At 34.5% G+C, this 17,236-nt stretch overlaps 1 protein-coding gene across 6 annotated transcripts in view; it reads right to left on the bottom strand.

Annotated features, from left to right (window-relative positions):
- Window positions 1-17,236, bottom strand: part of AGTPBP1 (ATP/GTP binding carboxypeptidase 1) — a 74,114-nt gene that overhangs the window by 33,623 nt on the left and 23,255 nt on the right. For all 6 annotated transcript variants that reach the window (XM_083884536.1, XM_083884534.1, XM_083884533.1 and 3 more), the window contains 14 exons: window positions 15,681-15,811; window positions 15,099-15,166; window positions 14,586-14,649; window positions 14,079-14,225; window positions 13,702-13,833; window positions 11,770-11,863; window positions 10,107-10,144; window positions 8,378-8,586; window positions 7,790-7,967; window positions 6,252-6,349; window positions 5,130-5,246; window positions 3,817-4,529; window positions 385-468; window positions 48-134 (listed from right to left, as the gene is read on the bottom strand). In XM_083884536.1, the coding sequence (XP_083740662.1) occupies window positions 48-134; window positions 385-468; window positions 3,817-4,529; window positions 5,130-5,246; window positions 6,252-6,349; window positions 7,790-7,967; window positions 8,378-8,586; window positions 10,107-10,144; window positions 11,770-11,863; window positions 13,702-13,833; window positions 14,079-14,225; window positions 14,586-14,649; window positions 15,099-15,166; window positions 15,681-15,811 (2,160 nt within the window). The remainder of the gene's footprint in view (window positions 1-47; window positions 135-384; window positions 469-3,816; window positions 4,530-5,129; window positions 5,247-6,251; window positions 6,350-7,789; window positions 7,968-8,377; window positions 8,587-10,106; window positions 10,145-11,769; window positions 11,864-13,701; window positions 13,834-14,078; window positions 14,226-14,585; window positions 14,650-15,098; window positions 15,167-15,680; window positions 15,812-17,236) is intronic.

Below are 17,236 nucleotides of genomic sequence, written 5' to 3' on the forward strand. Positions count from 1 at the left end.
AGAACTAAAAGGCCTAAACCATGAAAAATAGTTTTAAAATATCTTACTTTCTGATCTGAATAACTTTGCGCAGGTTTCCAGATTCAAATTTGGAATTAAACTTCAAAACATCTGCCTCCTCTGGTACAGAACAACTATGAGTAGAAAAAGGGACCAAAATGAATAAAACAAACTTAGCTAAATCAAACAGCTTTCTTTCAGTCCTCATAGGGCAATTCAGAAACTATTTTGGTCCTTCCTCCAAACACAGCCTGGATAGCAAAAACATTGTTGTGTCAGATGAAACTTTGTATGAAATCTCCTTTGTATGAAATCTCACATCACAGAGAAAGTAGAATTGGCTTAGCATACTTGAATATTGTTTACAAAAAGGCAAAAACTTACCTCAAGTTATCAAGGTCATACACCACTCTATCTATAATGTCATTTTGATAAATCAGTCTTTCAATATCTTGAGAGATTTTTGTCCTAAAAAAGAAAAGCAGAGTTATCAATTTAAATTGTCACTTACTGTTTCCAATCACAAAAGAAGAATTGCCTCATACCAGAAAACTAACAAAGTTGACATGAAGACAGTGTTACTGTTCAGACAGACTTCAGCTTCACCTCCATTTATATATGCAAACTCAAGGGGTATTTAAGTTTAAACACCTGCATTCACAGCTGACTGAACCCACTATCTCTATAAGAGGGAACTGAGTATTCATGCACACAACTCACTGGGTTTGATCTGCAGGAAAAAAAAACGCAGTTTCATACTTTATAACAGAAGCAGAAATTACTTAAACAATATGTATGTTAACGCTTTAATCCATGACAACACTGGATAACATTAGTAACCTACATGAACCCTACCATAATCAAAATTAAAGAGTTTTAGGGAGTAGCTCTACAGTGAGTGTGATAGTGAACTAGCTTTTCATCTCTGGAGATCTAGGTTCATTTATCGACTACCTAACAAATAAGAAAGAATTTGGTGATGTCAGCCAAATGTCAGGTGCGTGCATATCCAGATCATAAAGCCATTGCATGACTGGCAGTATCTCGGTCCTGTCTTGGAAAAGTAAGAATGTGTTGCAGTTCAATAACGAAATATAGTGGCAGAGCTGTGTGGAAAAGCTTGCACAGCACCTGCAGTAAGAAGAAAAGGAGGCAGATTAACAATGAAGAATACAGAAAAAGAATGCTAAAGTACATTCAGGCTGGAAATTCTCAATTTAATTAAAATAAATACTGTTAACAAATGAGAACAGAAGGTAAGTACACAACTCTAGCATATTTTATTATATTGAAATTAAGTGAAAAACAATTGAAGCCACAAGTTCAAGGTACTGACAACGCTGTGACAAGGCTGACTCACCACAACCCATCTGAATAGGTTCAGCTCAGGACAGAATTACAGATTTTTGAAATTATACTTCATCTTAGAAAACTCATTCAATCTTGGCATGCCTCAGCTCTAAAATGCCATAAACACATCTTAATATCACAGACGTTTTGCCAAGACAAAATCCATCAATGAAAATTCATAATCGGTATTTTATAAATAATAATGATATTCTAATACCATTATAATAACCAGTGTAGAAGAAAAAAAAATTAATATTTAAGATGCTCATGAGAAGGAAAAGTAGTAGCAGACATTTTCACATTGCAAAAAATGAAGATAAGCTATTTAAAGACAATTAAAGCAAAAATAAAATCTAGAACCAACACTGTTGATGTCAGCCCTGTGTTTGAAATTACTCCTTTGTGGATCCTGATGATTAGAAAACACTAGTGAAAGTGTACAGAAAAAAACCCCAACTCAACTAAATTTTTAAGGTCAGAAAAAAGTAGAAATGAACCGCCAAATTTATAGGGTAATTTACTATATAAATTTTCTTCCTAAAATGATAGAGTGGTATAAAACACTTCAGCTATTATCAATTTAATTTATCCAAACAATAATATATTGCAAAAAACCAAACCCAAACCCTACATGGTTCTAATAAAAGCAGGAAGAAAATCCATAAAGTCACATCTCAGACCCCACACAATATTTTCTCAAATTACATGGATGGATTAAAGTAACCACTTATTTTCTAAATAAGACTTACCCAATGAGCAGTAGCTAACTGCTTACATTACAAAGAACATAAGTCACACTGAATGTCAAGACTTTGGACACAGCTTTGTAAAAGACTTTAAAGCTTTTCCATGTCCTGTACCAAATTTTTACAATCTGCTATAAATTATGAAATCATAAAAAGATTACACCCTTTTTAAACAAGTTCCCTTCTCAGAAGTTTGTTATGTTGCAGTAACAAGACTGAGTCAGTTGTATAAAACTGAATTCTTAAAACTGTGTTCCTTAAAAATGTGATGCAGGACTTTTGATTCAAGTTTAGTCGTATTACCTTGTATTTCATTATTGTTCACACAAGACCACAAAAAGTTAGTTTCAACATAAAAAATACAACAAAAAATAAAAAATTTTGATGTTAAAATATACCCTAAAATTATCTTTGTGGTCTAGAAATCAGCCATATATACAATCATACAAGGTGTATTTTTCCAGTGCTTTATATCTAACAACAAATACTGGAATGAAAAATTGTATCTGATTTCACTCAATTTTATTCAGGAAAATTCAGAATTATTAATTACTATAAAAAAAACAAGGATTTGCAAGACTTGCTTAAATGCAGTTCTTAGGCAATTCTTGACTCAAGACTATGCCCCTTCTAAATCATCTGAATCTATCTAATAAATAACCTTCTAGGGAAGATTCTCCTTCTTCAACACAGAACAATATAGTCATTATGTTATTAGTGTCTCAGCACTTGTCATTTCAATACAAATGCCACTTTTTCATTACTTGTGCGAAACAGCTGAAGGATTTTCATTCAACCAGCTAAAGACATGTAATCTCTTAATCATTTTAATATCTAAATATAAAGTTGGTTATAGTTATGAGTATAAAGGCAAAGGCGTTCAATCTCAAAATTAGGCAAGTGACGAGGTCTCATAGCTACTACTATATTTTCTGCTAGTGTACTCACATGTCTTTACAGTAATTCACTATGTATATTAGCCAGCTCTTCATACCACTTCTGCAAATTATTCTTAGGAATTTCATCAGTCTTCATCATCTTCTGTTATCTCTCAGTGAAAAAATAAAAGGGTGTGTTGATGTGTTTTTGTTGTATTTTATTCTGCAGGACCTAACACAAACTGCATCCTCTGCATTTGTTGCCTTTAAATTCTTTTATACTGTGAACACTAAAGCCAAACACTTTAGTGCATTAATTTTTTAACTTTTTCCACTGTTTCCCTGAAAGATAGATTTGTAGTTCAGCAGAGAAAAGAGATGAAGCATCTTTTAATTATTAACTGTCCTATCTTAGCTAAGACCTGAAAGGAGCATTCAGGTGAGGATTTTTTTGCTTGGTTGGTGGGGGGGGGAGGTTTGTAGGTTGGTTTGTTATTTTGCAAACTACAAAATTTACATGGGAAATGGTGGGAAGACAGAAAGGGAGAATATAAATTGAATATAAATTGCATTTCATATTTAGAATTGAATTCCAGAATCAGCAATTACAGAATCAGACTGCGCTGTTCTTTATGGGTCTGTGCTGATCAGTGCCTACTCACCTACCTTCGAACTGCTGGAAACAGTTTTAGATGTCAAAATAAACAGTGTAACATTGCTTGTTAATGGCAGCATGGCTAGGGTTGGGTAGAACCTCTGGAGGTCATCAGGTTAATCTCATCCTAGACACTGTTTCTCAAAGGAAAGAAAACAACAACAAAAAAGAGGGTATGGCAACTCACCTCTGCACCCCATATGGCCTTTCCAGAATTGGTTCCTTAAATGGGGGTGGAATATGGCCAAAATAATCTGGATAGGCCACTTCTGAGTATTCTGGAATAGACTTTGTGTTCTTCACCATTTCAAGATAAAGATCACAGTCATGAACTGGCGATACATCAGAAACTTGAAGCATGACATGTTCTCCTGATGAACTAGATCTGGAATCCTCCTCCTCCTCTGAATCTACTCCAGTGCAGCAGAGTTTTCCCAGCTGGACAGATGATCCTTCAAAGAGACTACCTCCACAGGGTGAAACATGCTCACAGGGTTTACTACAAGCAAGTGTGGTAAGGCTGGTTTTGCTTTCCTTCTTTACTACACACCCTGTACCATAATATTGATCATTTTTTGCACTGCTCTGGAGACTGATTCTGTCCAAGCCTTTCACAATTTCTTGGCTTAGACATTGGCATAATGGAAGCATGTTTCTTTGATCATTTTGCTGATGTAAACTACTGTCATTCATGTTATCTTTCTTTGGTAGTTCCAGAAACACTGGCCTTCTATTGTATTCCTCTGTCAATAAAGGATTGCACTCCTTTAAAGCAACTGCTTTTGTTGATGGGTTTGCTTCAGTAGAGTGCTCCACACTGGCTGTAGGAACAACAATAGGTCCACTCAAATTTGCATCAGGTACAAAAGGCTTTGGTTCCTTGGAAACTAAGTCCCATTCCTTAAAAAAACAAAGGTGAAAAAATATTTTTAAAAATTATTAACAAAAAAAAAGTAATCAGTTCTCAAGTTTTACATATATTAGAAACATTTCTCTTTCTTTGTTTTAAATGTAATTTAAAAGGTGACAGCTGTTATAAACCATCAGAGCAACAAAGTTTTATCTTTTACAAGAAGGCCTTAAAGCAGTAACAAGTGGTTCATTAATAACAAAATATGAAGTCAATGCAATTGCCTAGATATTTTAACTACCTATTTTAAGCACGTGCTTAAAATCATTTAAGGAGATGCCTAATACAATGAAGCACTCTCAGAAATCTCACATCTTTCTTCTCTATTTTACTTTCTGTTGTATGCAATAATCAGACATCAGAAAACAGTTTTCCTTTATATCTACCCACAGTACCCCCATCTCAATAAGACTGAAGCAATCATAACACCTAACTAAATAGCCTAGGATAAAGTACTCCCACATGTAGGTCCAGAACTGCAGACCTGTGATTTTTGGCTAGAGGAACTATCTACCAAAAACAGAACATCAAAGTATATTCCAGAGTCATCCTAACATGGCCAGAAATGTCCTAGAAACCATATACTTTACCTGAAAGTTTTCTGAAAGTTCTGGGAAAAATTGCTCATACATTTTCAGTTCTTCTATAGGTCTTCCCAATTCCTGTCTAGGTTTCAGTTTATTAATATCAGTCTCAATATCATCATTCTGAAAGATCACCAGAACAAATTAGTCTTGCATCCAAAACTGATGAACTGCTACAACATTCACCTGAAACATTCACCTTTACTCCTGACACAGCCATGCTTTAAGTGATAAAATACCACTACTTCAAAATTAACCGAACTGCAGGATTCACTATGAAGATTTAGACTGCTCAGTATTCTTAGTATGTCCAAGCCTCCATTTTGACAGCAATATTACAAATATCTACATTTTCTTGCTTTCATCCAAACTTACTACACACAGGTATCAGATTTTTACATTAAATCCCTGCATATTCCCAGTACTGGAACTTGGAATGTTCACCCGATTGCAGTGACAACGCAGTACTGCTTCTATGGAAGACACTCCCTCCATCAGGGCTCATGAGATCCTTGAATAAAATATGTCTTTCCAGTTCATGGACAGACAATTCCATTAACTCCTAAATACACGTAACATAAAAATATAGAATAAGGCAGCTCTGACCAAATATCCATTCATGTCCTGACTGGCAGCTGGAGAAGAGAATACCTTCCCTAAGTGGTACAACAGTGAGAGGTTTTAAGTCTACCTCTACAGCTAGCTGAACTTAGCTACCTTGCTGAAACACCAGTCAATCCCAGTCCAGAATGCTGGCAAAGGTTAGAGCAGCTCCTATATATGGGCAAGCTTATGTGAGAAAAGCAGGCTGAGAGAAGTACAAGCTGGGAAGAGAACACTGCTAAAGGTGTTCTCTTTCAATCTGGGTTTCCACTGCACCCCAGATACATCAAGTGAAGCAAACAAATTTTAATAAAAATCCTGAAGCAATCTGAAGAAGAATGGTTGATATTTCCAAGCAGCATGCACCTTCTTTAAGTTTCTGAATCTTTTTTAGTTTTAGAAATTGCCCTGAAAACCTCCTGAAACTGCTTCTAACACTTAAAACACATTTATATAGCGGATTCAAGCAACTTAAATTAAAAATTGCTATACCTGACTTTTACTATTGATTTTGTCTCTACCAACCTGAAAATGTTGGTCCTTGTCATCATCAATTTCAGTTTCAATTTCTGATTCTGTTTCAACATCATCGTTATCATCACTTTCATCTACTACATCATCCACTACAATACAAAAAGGTTTTGTAAGGCAGATTATACATTTAATCCAATTACACATGATCAAAGAATATTTTCTGTGTTCTGGCTTTATTTTCTTTTTTATTTACTCCTTAAAAAAAAAGTGAAAATCAACTAGTAAACTACTACTGGGGGTGGGGGGGAGGTTTGTTAAGTTTTCTCATAGTGTTTCCCATGCAGGAAATTTGCTAATCGTCATTAAAAGGCCCATTCAGAGGTTTACAAATTATGCCGATTTTCTAGTGTACTCAGAATACCTACATGTACTGCTTTTACAACACTGACTATAAAAGATTATACTTTTAATGAAGCCAGACCTTTACCCACCCCCCAACATTCCATGTCTTTTAATTCAGAGCTTTTTCCTTTTAAAGCATTATGTATCCTATTTCTTTAGAGTTTTCACTTCTTTTTATAGGAGATAACAAACCTACTTTAAAAAAATAGTTTAGTAAGTTTACTTTAGTAAACTGGGATGTTTCTAAACAGGTATTATATACTACCAATCTACTATATTAAGCAGAGATTTAATTTCTGTGGGTTTTGAAACACACTTCTAAATCTATTTTCTACTTTGAGGACAAAACATAATCATCTTTGCACTACTGGAGTCTGGCCCACATGAACTCCAACAGGATAGCTTACTTCTTTCAGACTATGATCACATTTTGTTTCAGCAGATATCACAAATGGAAGATATTAATAAGCTGACTTTGACCCTTCGTTTTAGAGTAACTTTCTGACAGCAACTTCATTAGTTGCTTACCAGGTCTCAAGCTGTTTCATCTCATCAGAACATGTATTAATTATCTGAAAATAATGAAAGGTGTTCACAATGGGATGAATCGATTTCCTACAAAGAGCCATATAAATGGTCTGCAGTAGAGTTTTCTAAGAGACTGCAACAGTCCAAGAAAGCAGCTCTACTTTCTCATCATGCAAATGAAGGAATAACCACAAATATATAAAAAGCTGGTGCTTCAAATGGCACACATTAATCTAAACTCATCACCTCCTAACTTATCAGAGTAAGAGAAAGAAAGGAAGGGATATACATGCTCCTGTAAAAGAGGATGTACACCACAATATGTTTCACGCAGAATGTATACAGTACATGAGTTGAAAGGAGAGACCATTCAAGTTTGAATACACCCTATTCTTCATACTTCAGTGTTTCGTGAACATCACCTTTTAGTCCTTGTTTCCTCTTTTATTTCATAACTACATGTGTCTGGACAAAATTTCTATGACTTTAAACTTAACCTTAGAAATTAGTACTCCACACCAACACTCACAGACCCTTTGCTTGTTGAGAATTGTCTCAGTATCCTTTCAGTAGAGAACACAAAAAAGTGAAATTGATTCTACCTTCCGTAAAGCAAGATTAGACATACTCAAACACATAGCACTACAAAATCACCGTACCATCAGGAGGCAAATTGTACAGCTGAGCCACAGGACCACTGGCAGGAATAACTGGGAGTTGGAAATGGAAAGCACTTTTAATTGTTGGTAAAGGAAGACGATTTTTGGGAAAACATTTTCTCATTATTAGGCTGGATGTATTGACAAGAGGATCAAGAGTTCTTACTGCAAGGCACTCCTGTTAACAGGAAAATAAAGAAAAATATTTCTCCAACTGAAAGTCAAACTACATTTACATACTATTTACAAAAAAATTGGTTAATGTCTTCTTTGAAGAAAAGAAAAACTTCTACCAACTCAAACTCGCCTTCTGTAAAAATCCAAATTCCAAAATAGAAAGGCATTTTCACTCCCTCTTTTTTAAAACTAAGTTCAACAACCCCTCCCAGAGACAGCCACAGCAAAATAACAGCAAATACAAATTTAATTCTGTATGCTTTCATTGTTTCAGTGTGGTACAAAATATAATCCTTACTCCCATAATCAGGAATGACCATGAATCTCATAAAAGAAATATGACAAATCTGAGGTCATTAGCCAAAGAGGCAAAAACAACAACATAAAAAACCCCTATCAGGAAAAACTTACCTGTGAAGTGTTGTAAAGAATTTTCATCCCATTGGCATCAATAAATGCCTTTCTTCCCAGTTTGATGTTTGTAACACTTTTAATGCACTGTAACACTCCTTTACGAATCAGCATGTATCTGTGTCGACTATCGTGACGGTGCCAATCAACATAAATCGTTAAAAGCACCTGCACATATCCTCTGTCTACTGCTCTCCTGGCATTTGTTTCTTTGCCAAAAAAAAAGTTAGGAAAGAAAATTAAAACTGCCCAGTGACTTCAATATTACTTTCAAATTTTACTTTTAACGTTAAAATTCTTTTTATCCAAGTAACTGAATTGTTTCAATTTGACTAGTATTTTAGCCACCCTTAGCAGAGCTTGACATCAACCTAAACAGCAATAACTGGATAACTGAGACCAGTAGCCTAAACTTCACTCTTAGAACATTTCATGTAATTTTCATGTTCTTCATAGAAGAACAGCATGCATTATACTTAAAATTGTAAGATCCTGTCACCCCAGTAAATTAAAAAACAGAAACGTTTCTACAAAGTATTTCTATCACTATCCACATACACTGTCTAGATACAATATTTGGAACAAACTTCACTTGCAATCCATACAGTTTTATAACTATCACTCATATTTCATAAGCTGAAAATGCTTCTACCCCAAATACTGGGTAACCAGTATGACAGCTGGAATACATAGTAGACTAACATCATCATGAAAAGATTTACTAACATAAAGTTTATTATGTTACAAGTTAAAACCACTAATGAGAAAACATCTCTAAATAAATGAACAAGACCTCCTGTTTTAAAGGCACACCTTTTGAACATTTCATTTTCCTCCCCAAAATTTAACTTTAACTGCCAATATACAGAATAGAATACTGACAACAATTTGGAAATAATTCTTTCCCTAAACTTTCCAAGCAGAAATTGCAAAATTCATAAATACACAAACCTGTAAGACCAAGGTATCACACTGAATAAACATGAATAAACTTAGCGCCCTGTGATAGTCTGTACAGAAATTTCCCACCCTTTGTGTGAAATGGTTTTCTGCAAATCTCATCACATCTCAATTCTTATCCAACTCCACTAAAACTATTATGAATGCTATTACTTTAACACAACTCTTTTGAGAAAATGAGTTTTTAATTCCTTGCTAGTTACAATGATGGTTCAAAATTTGCAAAGATTACGCTTGTGAGGATCAATTGCTGCTGGCTGACACAGTCCATGTCTGGAAACACAACATTGGTTTTGTTACCTTTAATTCCACTTCAGGAGCATGACTGACAGATTTGTTACTGGGACTCAAGTCCTAATTACTCAGGAAGGTAGCGAAGAATACCTGTATTTTCCCTAGCCATCCAACAGATATTTTCAGATGTATGTGTAAAAAAAGAGGCACAGGAGTTATGCTATAGGCATCTATTACTGAATGGCTGAGGTGAGTAAATGTAAAAAAATATTTGTCCACCTTGGATCCAGATAAGTTCTGCAGAAGCAGTGCAGCCTTTCTGCTGCATAACTGATGAAACAGTAACCAAGTATTAAACATACATGTATATATAATATAAATAAAGCACCAGAAACTGCAGATGAAACTAATTTCTAGGTTTTCTAGCCTTATTTTTGTTCTGGCCGCTGACTTAATGTTTAGTTTTGCTGTGTTGATATATACACACACACCCATTACAGCTCAAGTAGACATTTTCTTGTAGTCAAACACTTACTTGATTTTAGCAATGCAGCAAGTGTGTCTAAAGCAACCCTGTCAACATAACAAGAAAAGTCAAAACAGCAACCAACCAGTAAGCTAAATCTACAACACTGTAAAACTATACAAAATATTTACTGCTTACAGACTTATAAAGAGTCTAACTTCATATTTTCCTGGTTGCACTGCAGCACAGATTTCACTTTTACAATTTACTTTACTAGATCACGTATTTCTGCTGTATCTGAAGTCTGATGACAAGACTTAAAAATATCAATGCAATGCAAACTTCCAGGTTTTGCAAAAACACTGTGACATTGTAATGTTTATGACTGACACTCACTGGTTGTGATATTCTGATATTTGTCTTCATTAGCAGCAGAACAAATATTTTGACAAAGTAAAGGACATCATTTTAGTAAACTGTAAGTCAATACCAGCAGGATATGTGAATATACTGAGAAGCAATGCCCATCAATCTGTACTACAACACAAGATGGTCAGCATGAATTTTTTCTTGTACTCAAGCATCTTCTCTCAATTCAACTGTGCAACTACAAAACTTCTATACTTACTTTTCCCCTCTTTTGATGCATCTGATCTTAGACCATAAACAAGGATATCATGATAAGTCACATCATAGAATAGTACATTCATATGCGGAATTTTAGCTGAGCCTTAAAGGAATAGGACGTGTTTTTTGAACAGTGCTCCCGGGACCACAAATACCAGATTTTGATCATAAAAGCTATTTCTTTTGTAACAAAGTTAGAATATGCACAATATGAGATTAATACTTTGCTAATCAGATTAAAAAATTAGTTTTCCACTAGTATGTACTTCAAAAAAATGGAGTATCTAAAGAAAGGATTATCTCCACTTACATCCACTTAGCTATTTTTTAACCCTACATTCACCCAAACCCTCCACACCAAATCAAAAAACCCAACCAAACCAAACAAAACCCAACATCTACAACCACCACCAGAGTGGGAATCTAAACCCACCACCTTCACCTACACAGTGAATTTTAATTATTTTAACCAATAGCCCACTAGACAGATATTGCTAGGGCTTCCTATTCTATGTTCTATGTTCTTGCTCCAGATGTCTATTTGCTTTTCAGAAAAATGGAAAGAAAATTCTATTACCAACAGAATAAAAAGGGACAGTGTCACACTACAAGAACAAAGCAGATCACAGAATAAGCTGAACTGGAAGAGGCACGCAAGGATCATCACATCCAAATCCTGGCCCTGCACAGCATGGTGCACTCCCCAAGAGTCATACCCTGTGCCTGAGAGCATTGTCCAAATGCTCTTGAACTCTGACAGGCTTGGTGCTGTAGAAACAAACTGAAAAATGATGGGATTGTCTTGATCTGCTTGTTATGATTTGGGGCTAACCACTGTACAGTTTCCATGCAGGAATATTAGAGACAAAAAACTAATGTATATTATTTTACTAGTACTGCAACTAGACATTCAAGCATTTTGTGTTACTCTATTAGGGAACATTAAAATATCTCGTATTTGTGGTACTCCTTCCCATCTCCCTTCACCTTAATCTTCAAATATTAATTGCATTTGATTTCACCAGTATTATTTTTCATTTACAAGTAAGTTTTGAAAAAACATACAAGGTTTTACCGTACAGTATATCAAAGAAATCTTACTTACTTCATAAGGCTAGTATTCCTTTTACTAAAAGGGCCAATGATCTTAAACATCAGTTCTACTACTCCGTTCTTTCCCAGAGATACTGCATTTACGGCTGAAAGTTAAAAGCAATCCATTTTAATACAATGTAGTAAGAAAGGCAAAAGAAAAAGATCAATATACTCAAAACTAAAATTCACACAAGTTGATCTTGAAGTAAAAAAAATGCTAGACATTTTTGTCCCTTAAGACATAGAGTGACAAGCAGACGCTACTCTGCACATAATTAGCATGACGATCCAATCCTGATAAAACTTGGAAAGGAAGAAAAGTCAATTATTGCTTTACAAAGAAAACCATGCGGTAATTCCAATGCAGGCTTCTGCTTTCTTCGTTACTAAGACACAACACAAAAAGAATTTTCTTTATAGAGATTCACAGTTTATTGAAATAGGTTTTCTAAAATTTCAGGTTCTATGATTTGCTACTACCCTTCAGTACTTGGACAAACAGGTATATTCACCAGGATTTGAAATCCAACAGTCTACTATAAAATTTAAAAATGCTAATTGGTATAGCTTTCCTGAAACACACATCATGAATATATGTTCTCAGAAAAGAATAATTATAAAAGTAATCTATCTGAAAGGGAGCAAATGAAAAGAAATTATGCTAAGACCCATGTTGGAGAAATATGTGCTTGAAGTATATGTTTGAAGTCCAACAACCAGCTGAAAATACAAACTGCTGACAGGTACAGAAATTCCATTCCTGAGTGAGTTTAGCAATACCTTTCCTAACAAATTAGGAAAAAAGCAGCTAAGAATTTATTTCAATATAATAAATGCTGTTATTAGTGTAGAATTTAGTACATGAACCCAAGTGGAAATTTCATAATTATTAGCAACAACATCATGCCAGAATCTAAGTAAAGTTAGGATTTATTCTAATAGTAACTATACACAAACTTAAAGAAGTACTACTCAGAGTATTACAAACTACTAATTTCTCTTTTCATCAAGAGTGAGGAATACAGAAAAACGGAACTGATTTAAGATGTCAAATTAGAGACTAGTCCCACTTTCAGGAAGAAGCAAGTTTTCAGATAACCAGTGTAATAAATGTAACTATCTGTATTAGGCCTTTCATTTTAGAGGCATTTTACATGTCGATGTCAGACAGCTCAACAGAAATAAAGCTTCCACATTTTGAAAATATTAGGGCTTTATGAATTATACCTGCTCATGTGAATGACCTGAAAACATAATCTAACAGATTATCAAATCTGTTTTCTGGGGGGAACATGACCACATTTTCAATTTCTTGCACTTAAATAAGAAGATTAACAAGCATTACAAGCTCAAATGAAAAAAATTAAGAGCATCTAACTGTCAGTAGAGATATGGAAAGCACCACACTGTTTTCATCAACTTCCTACTGCCTGCTCAAACAACTGGGCTCTTGTGGAAGAATGTTAGTACAATAGTGGAGAATGGAACTCTTGAATAAAAGGAGTAAGGAAAAGGTTAAATTAAGAAATAATTAGGCTAAATTGAAATATTTTCTGTGTTAATCAAGTTTTAAATTGGTAATAAAGAAACTAATGAAACATCAGAAATAAAAAACTCGAGAATGAATAAAGAGAATAATTATTTAACTCTATGTGTTTCTGCAAGCAAAATATTTGCTTAGAGCTTTAAATGTCTTGCTTGTTTAGAGCTTTAAACATCAGCACTTACGCAAATCCAATGGCTCAAAATTCCACATATCCAATAGCACTGATCAGAAAAAAAATTTTTCTAGAATTTAAGCATTTTGAGGACTAAAGGGAAAATTCTCTGAGAAAAAAAATAGTTTAAATAACATAAAACAAGCACTTAAAGTTATTTTAACCTTATCTAGATAAAACGCTTTATTCACACAGGAAAGAAAATAATTGTCTGTAATACTTACAGTTGGTTGAATAAACTCTTAATACTTGAAGACATGGCAATACTAGCCTGTGGTTCTGCAAATTATGCTTCACTAAATTCAATGATATGTTTAGGGCACCGTTTATTCTTGCTTTCACACCAATCTTCTTGTCTGACATCAAAGAAATACAAGACCAATCACACTAATTTCGAAATTGTTAAAAAATTCAAGTTAAATGACTGAATTCTTCCTACCGATGTCAACTCTGATTATCTACTTTCCACCATTCTTTCCTCCCCTCTAATTTACTCTTTTTTCCTTCTCTACCAATTCTGAGTATGTGGATGCTTACACAATAACAGAAAATATTATTACATTTCAATTATAAAACTGTAATTACTAAGACATAATATCACCTTTTGGACCAATTTTTGCAAGAAGAGTGTGAAGAAGCACCATTAGTTCTTCATTTGGGGGGGAGTCTTTGCTGGCAGTCAAAAGCAGCTGTAACAAGATCTGTGTCCCTCCTTTGGTGACTAACACACTTGCTCTCCGACCACCACCTAGAAATTAAAATTGAACTGATACATCTAAAGCCAAAGAACAATTAAATGTCTAAGATACAGTTATCGTGAAATTAGTCTTCAGAACAGCAATATTTTCTTTATACATGACTGCACTATGCAAGAACATGCTAGACTTACAGCAACATAAACTATTGTGTAGGATTATTAGAAAGGTAACTTCAGTCTTTACATTCTTTTAATTCTGCATATGCTTCAGCAAACAACAACAAACAGAAACTAAAATAATGATAATTTACAAAAAACCCAACAACAAAAAGTAATTAGCAAATCAAATAAAAAAGATCTGAAAAAGAAAGCATAAATATAATCGTATATAATTCCTTAATGAAAACTTACCAACTGAGACTACCTCAATGAGAATATTCAATATATTTAGGATAGTTTGAGGATCTCTCGTATTCTGCAATAAAAAAGAGAGACTTGTGTTTAACATAGCAGTCTAATACAATAGTTCAGATACTTAAAGGTAGGAGGAATTGCCACCACAAAATCAAGTAGAACTTCGGATGTACCCAAGTACCAACCATCCTACTATGTAGCCCAAATTAACCACAAAACCAATTTAAAACACACTGTGTAGTATGGCACATCAATTAGAACTGATAGGTGACAAGTAATTTCTCAGAATATCTAAATATAAGGGAGAGAAATTCAAAAGTAGGTTACTTAAAGACTGTATCTATCCATCACAGACCAATGCAAGTTTTGAAGACTCCATAGGATAACAGCATATTTCATAACACAAATATAATAAATATATTTTTCATAATGATAAAATGCAAAACTATGAACCCATAACCACAAAAATTATGCTATGAACCCATAACCACAAGAATTAAAAAATTTTACCTCTAGCGTTGACAGGATAACTTCTATTCCAGTGGAACCCTTAGAAGTTATCTCCTTCCTGGTTTTTTCTGTCAGAGAAAAAGAACAATACTGGCTTGTAGAAAAAAAAAAGTTATCATCTACAAATTGACAAGAAAATTTACACTGCAAATAATAAAACTTATCAAAAATGCATACATGTATATACAACTAAGTAAAAGACTTAAGAAATTTTAAAACTAATTTTTGTTTTCAATTGTTCAACAATCATGTGATGGCCTAGAAAAAAAGTAAATAAAAATATCAGTAAGAAAGCTGCCTTCCAGATCCTTCTACTTTTCATATATATACACACAGACATATGTACATATGAAGTGAATTATTACTTAAATTACAGCTATTTTACAACACAAAATGGACTCAGCACTACCAATACTATACTACATAAATTAAACACAGTCTCAAACAGACATTTTCAACTATCAGTGAGAAAAACAGATGGAAAATCAAGTTCACTAACCAAAAACTTAAGTCCAACAAGGGAGATACAAGAAGCAAAGGTCAAAAGGGAAACTACTAAAACCACAAAGCTTAGATAATTACCTTGACTCTGGACCAGATGAAGGATCTTTGAGGTAACATGTCTGGCATGGTCTGATTCTCCTACTACAGAGTCCAAATTGATCTTCTCCAGCTGTGACAGCAGAGATATAGTCCGAGAATTCACAGAAACACTACAAAAAAGATTTTTTCATCTAAATCAGAGGGAAAAAAAAGCTCCTAACAATAGAAACTCAATGCTAGAGTAATGTGGCTAATTCACTTCCATATTTTATCTAGATTGGAAAAAAGTCTTGATTCTCGATTTTGGCAAATTTACAGATTTTGCAAAGCCTGCACTGCAGCAGGTACATACTAATTGTATGTACCAGCATCTCCAAGAGCAACTGTGAACAGGGAAATCAGTTGCAGCAAGTAAAAGGCAGCTATAGGTACAAATGTTGTTCATCCAAGTCATCCAGAGTGACTTATGTTTAATAATATCTGTTAAGTGACAGGATATCCTATCAAACCTGCCATTCAAGAAAAAATTTGCTACAAATAGTCTGAAAGACTGCTTGCCTCACAGGATGGCATTTCAGAAAAGGAAGAAAATTATGTCATTTGTGAAGTGAGCAAACTAGCATACACCAGCTGAAGAAAAAGAAAACCATTTTTAAGAAAAAAACTTAGGAAGGTTTCAAAATTATCATCCAAATTTGGATTCATTTTGAGTACATGGGTATTAAGGCCTGCTGTTGTGGGTTTATGATGGCCACAGGCCAGACACCTAGCAAAGCTACTCACTCACTCACTTCCCTCTGCAGCTGGACAGAGGAAAGAAATTTTAACATAAGGTTTGTGAGTTGAGATAAGGAGTGGGGGAGATCACTCACCGAATACTGTTGTGGGAAATCAGGCTCAACTTAGAGAGACAAAGTGAACTTATTACTGACAAAATCAGAGCAGGATAATGAGAAGTAAAATAATCCCTTAAAAACAGCTTCCTGCCACCCCCTCTCCTTCCAGCTCTGCCTCCTACCCCAGCAGCACAGAGAGACAGGGAATGGGGGTTATGGTCACTTCATCACCCAAGGCTTCTCCCACTGCTCAGGAGGGGGGTGTTTCCTACACAGAATTTGTAGAATCCCACACAGAAATTGTAGAATCCTACAATAGTCAAAAATAATTCATTCTACCCACATTGCTCTATCTACAATAAAACTAAAGTCTACAATACTAGCTTTATGAATACAGTTAGTTTTGTTTATAACAATGAGGAATTATTGCTCCTTGATTTATATGCTACATTCTGTGTAAAGGCTTCACACTGAGATTAACTCTACTAAAATGTTAAAATCAAGGCAAAAAGTTAGCTGAGGGGAAAAGTTATACAGCCAAGAAAACAAACTGATGTAAGAGCTGCATAGGAAACTGCTTCTACCACTCTCACTTTTCCACACTGGCATCTAAATAAGAAGAATAGCCAAAAAAATCAATTTCAGATTACAAATGATACTTACAAGCTGATAACAAAAGGAATAAGAAATGGTTATATTAAGTGTAGCTCTTAAATAAAAGTAATCTTATATTGTGAAGTAAGCCTATCACCTTCCTGG

The sequence above is a fragment of the Zosterops lateralis genome (assembly GCF_965231275.1).
Source record: "Zosterops lateralis genome assembly, chromosome: Z".
NCBI lineage: Eukaryota > Metazoa > Chordata > Aves > Passeriformes > Zosteropidae > Zosterops > Zosterops lateralis.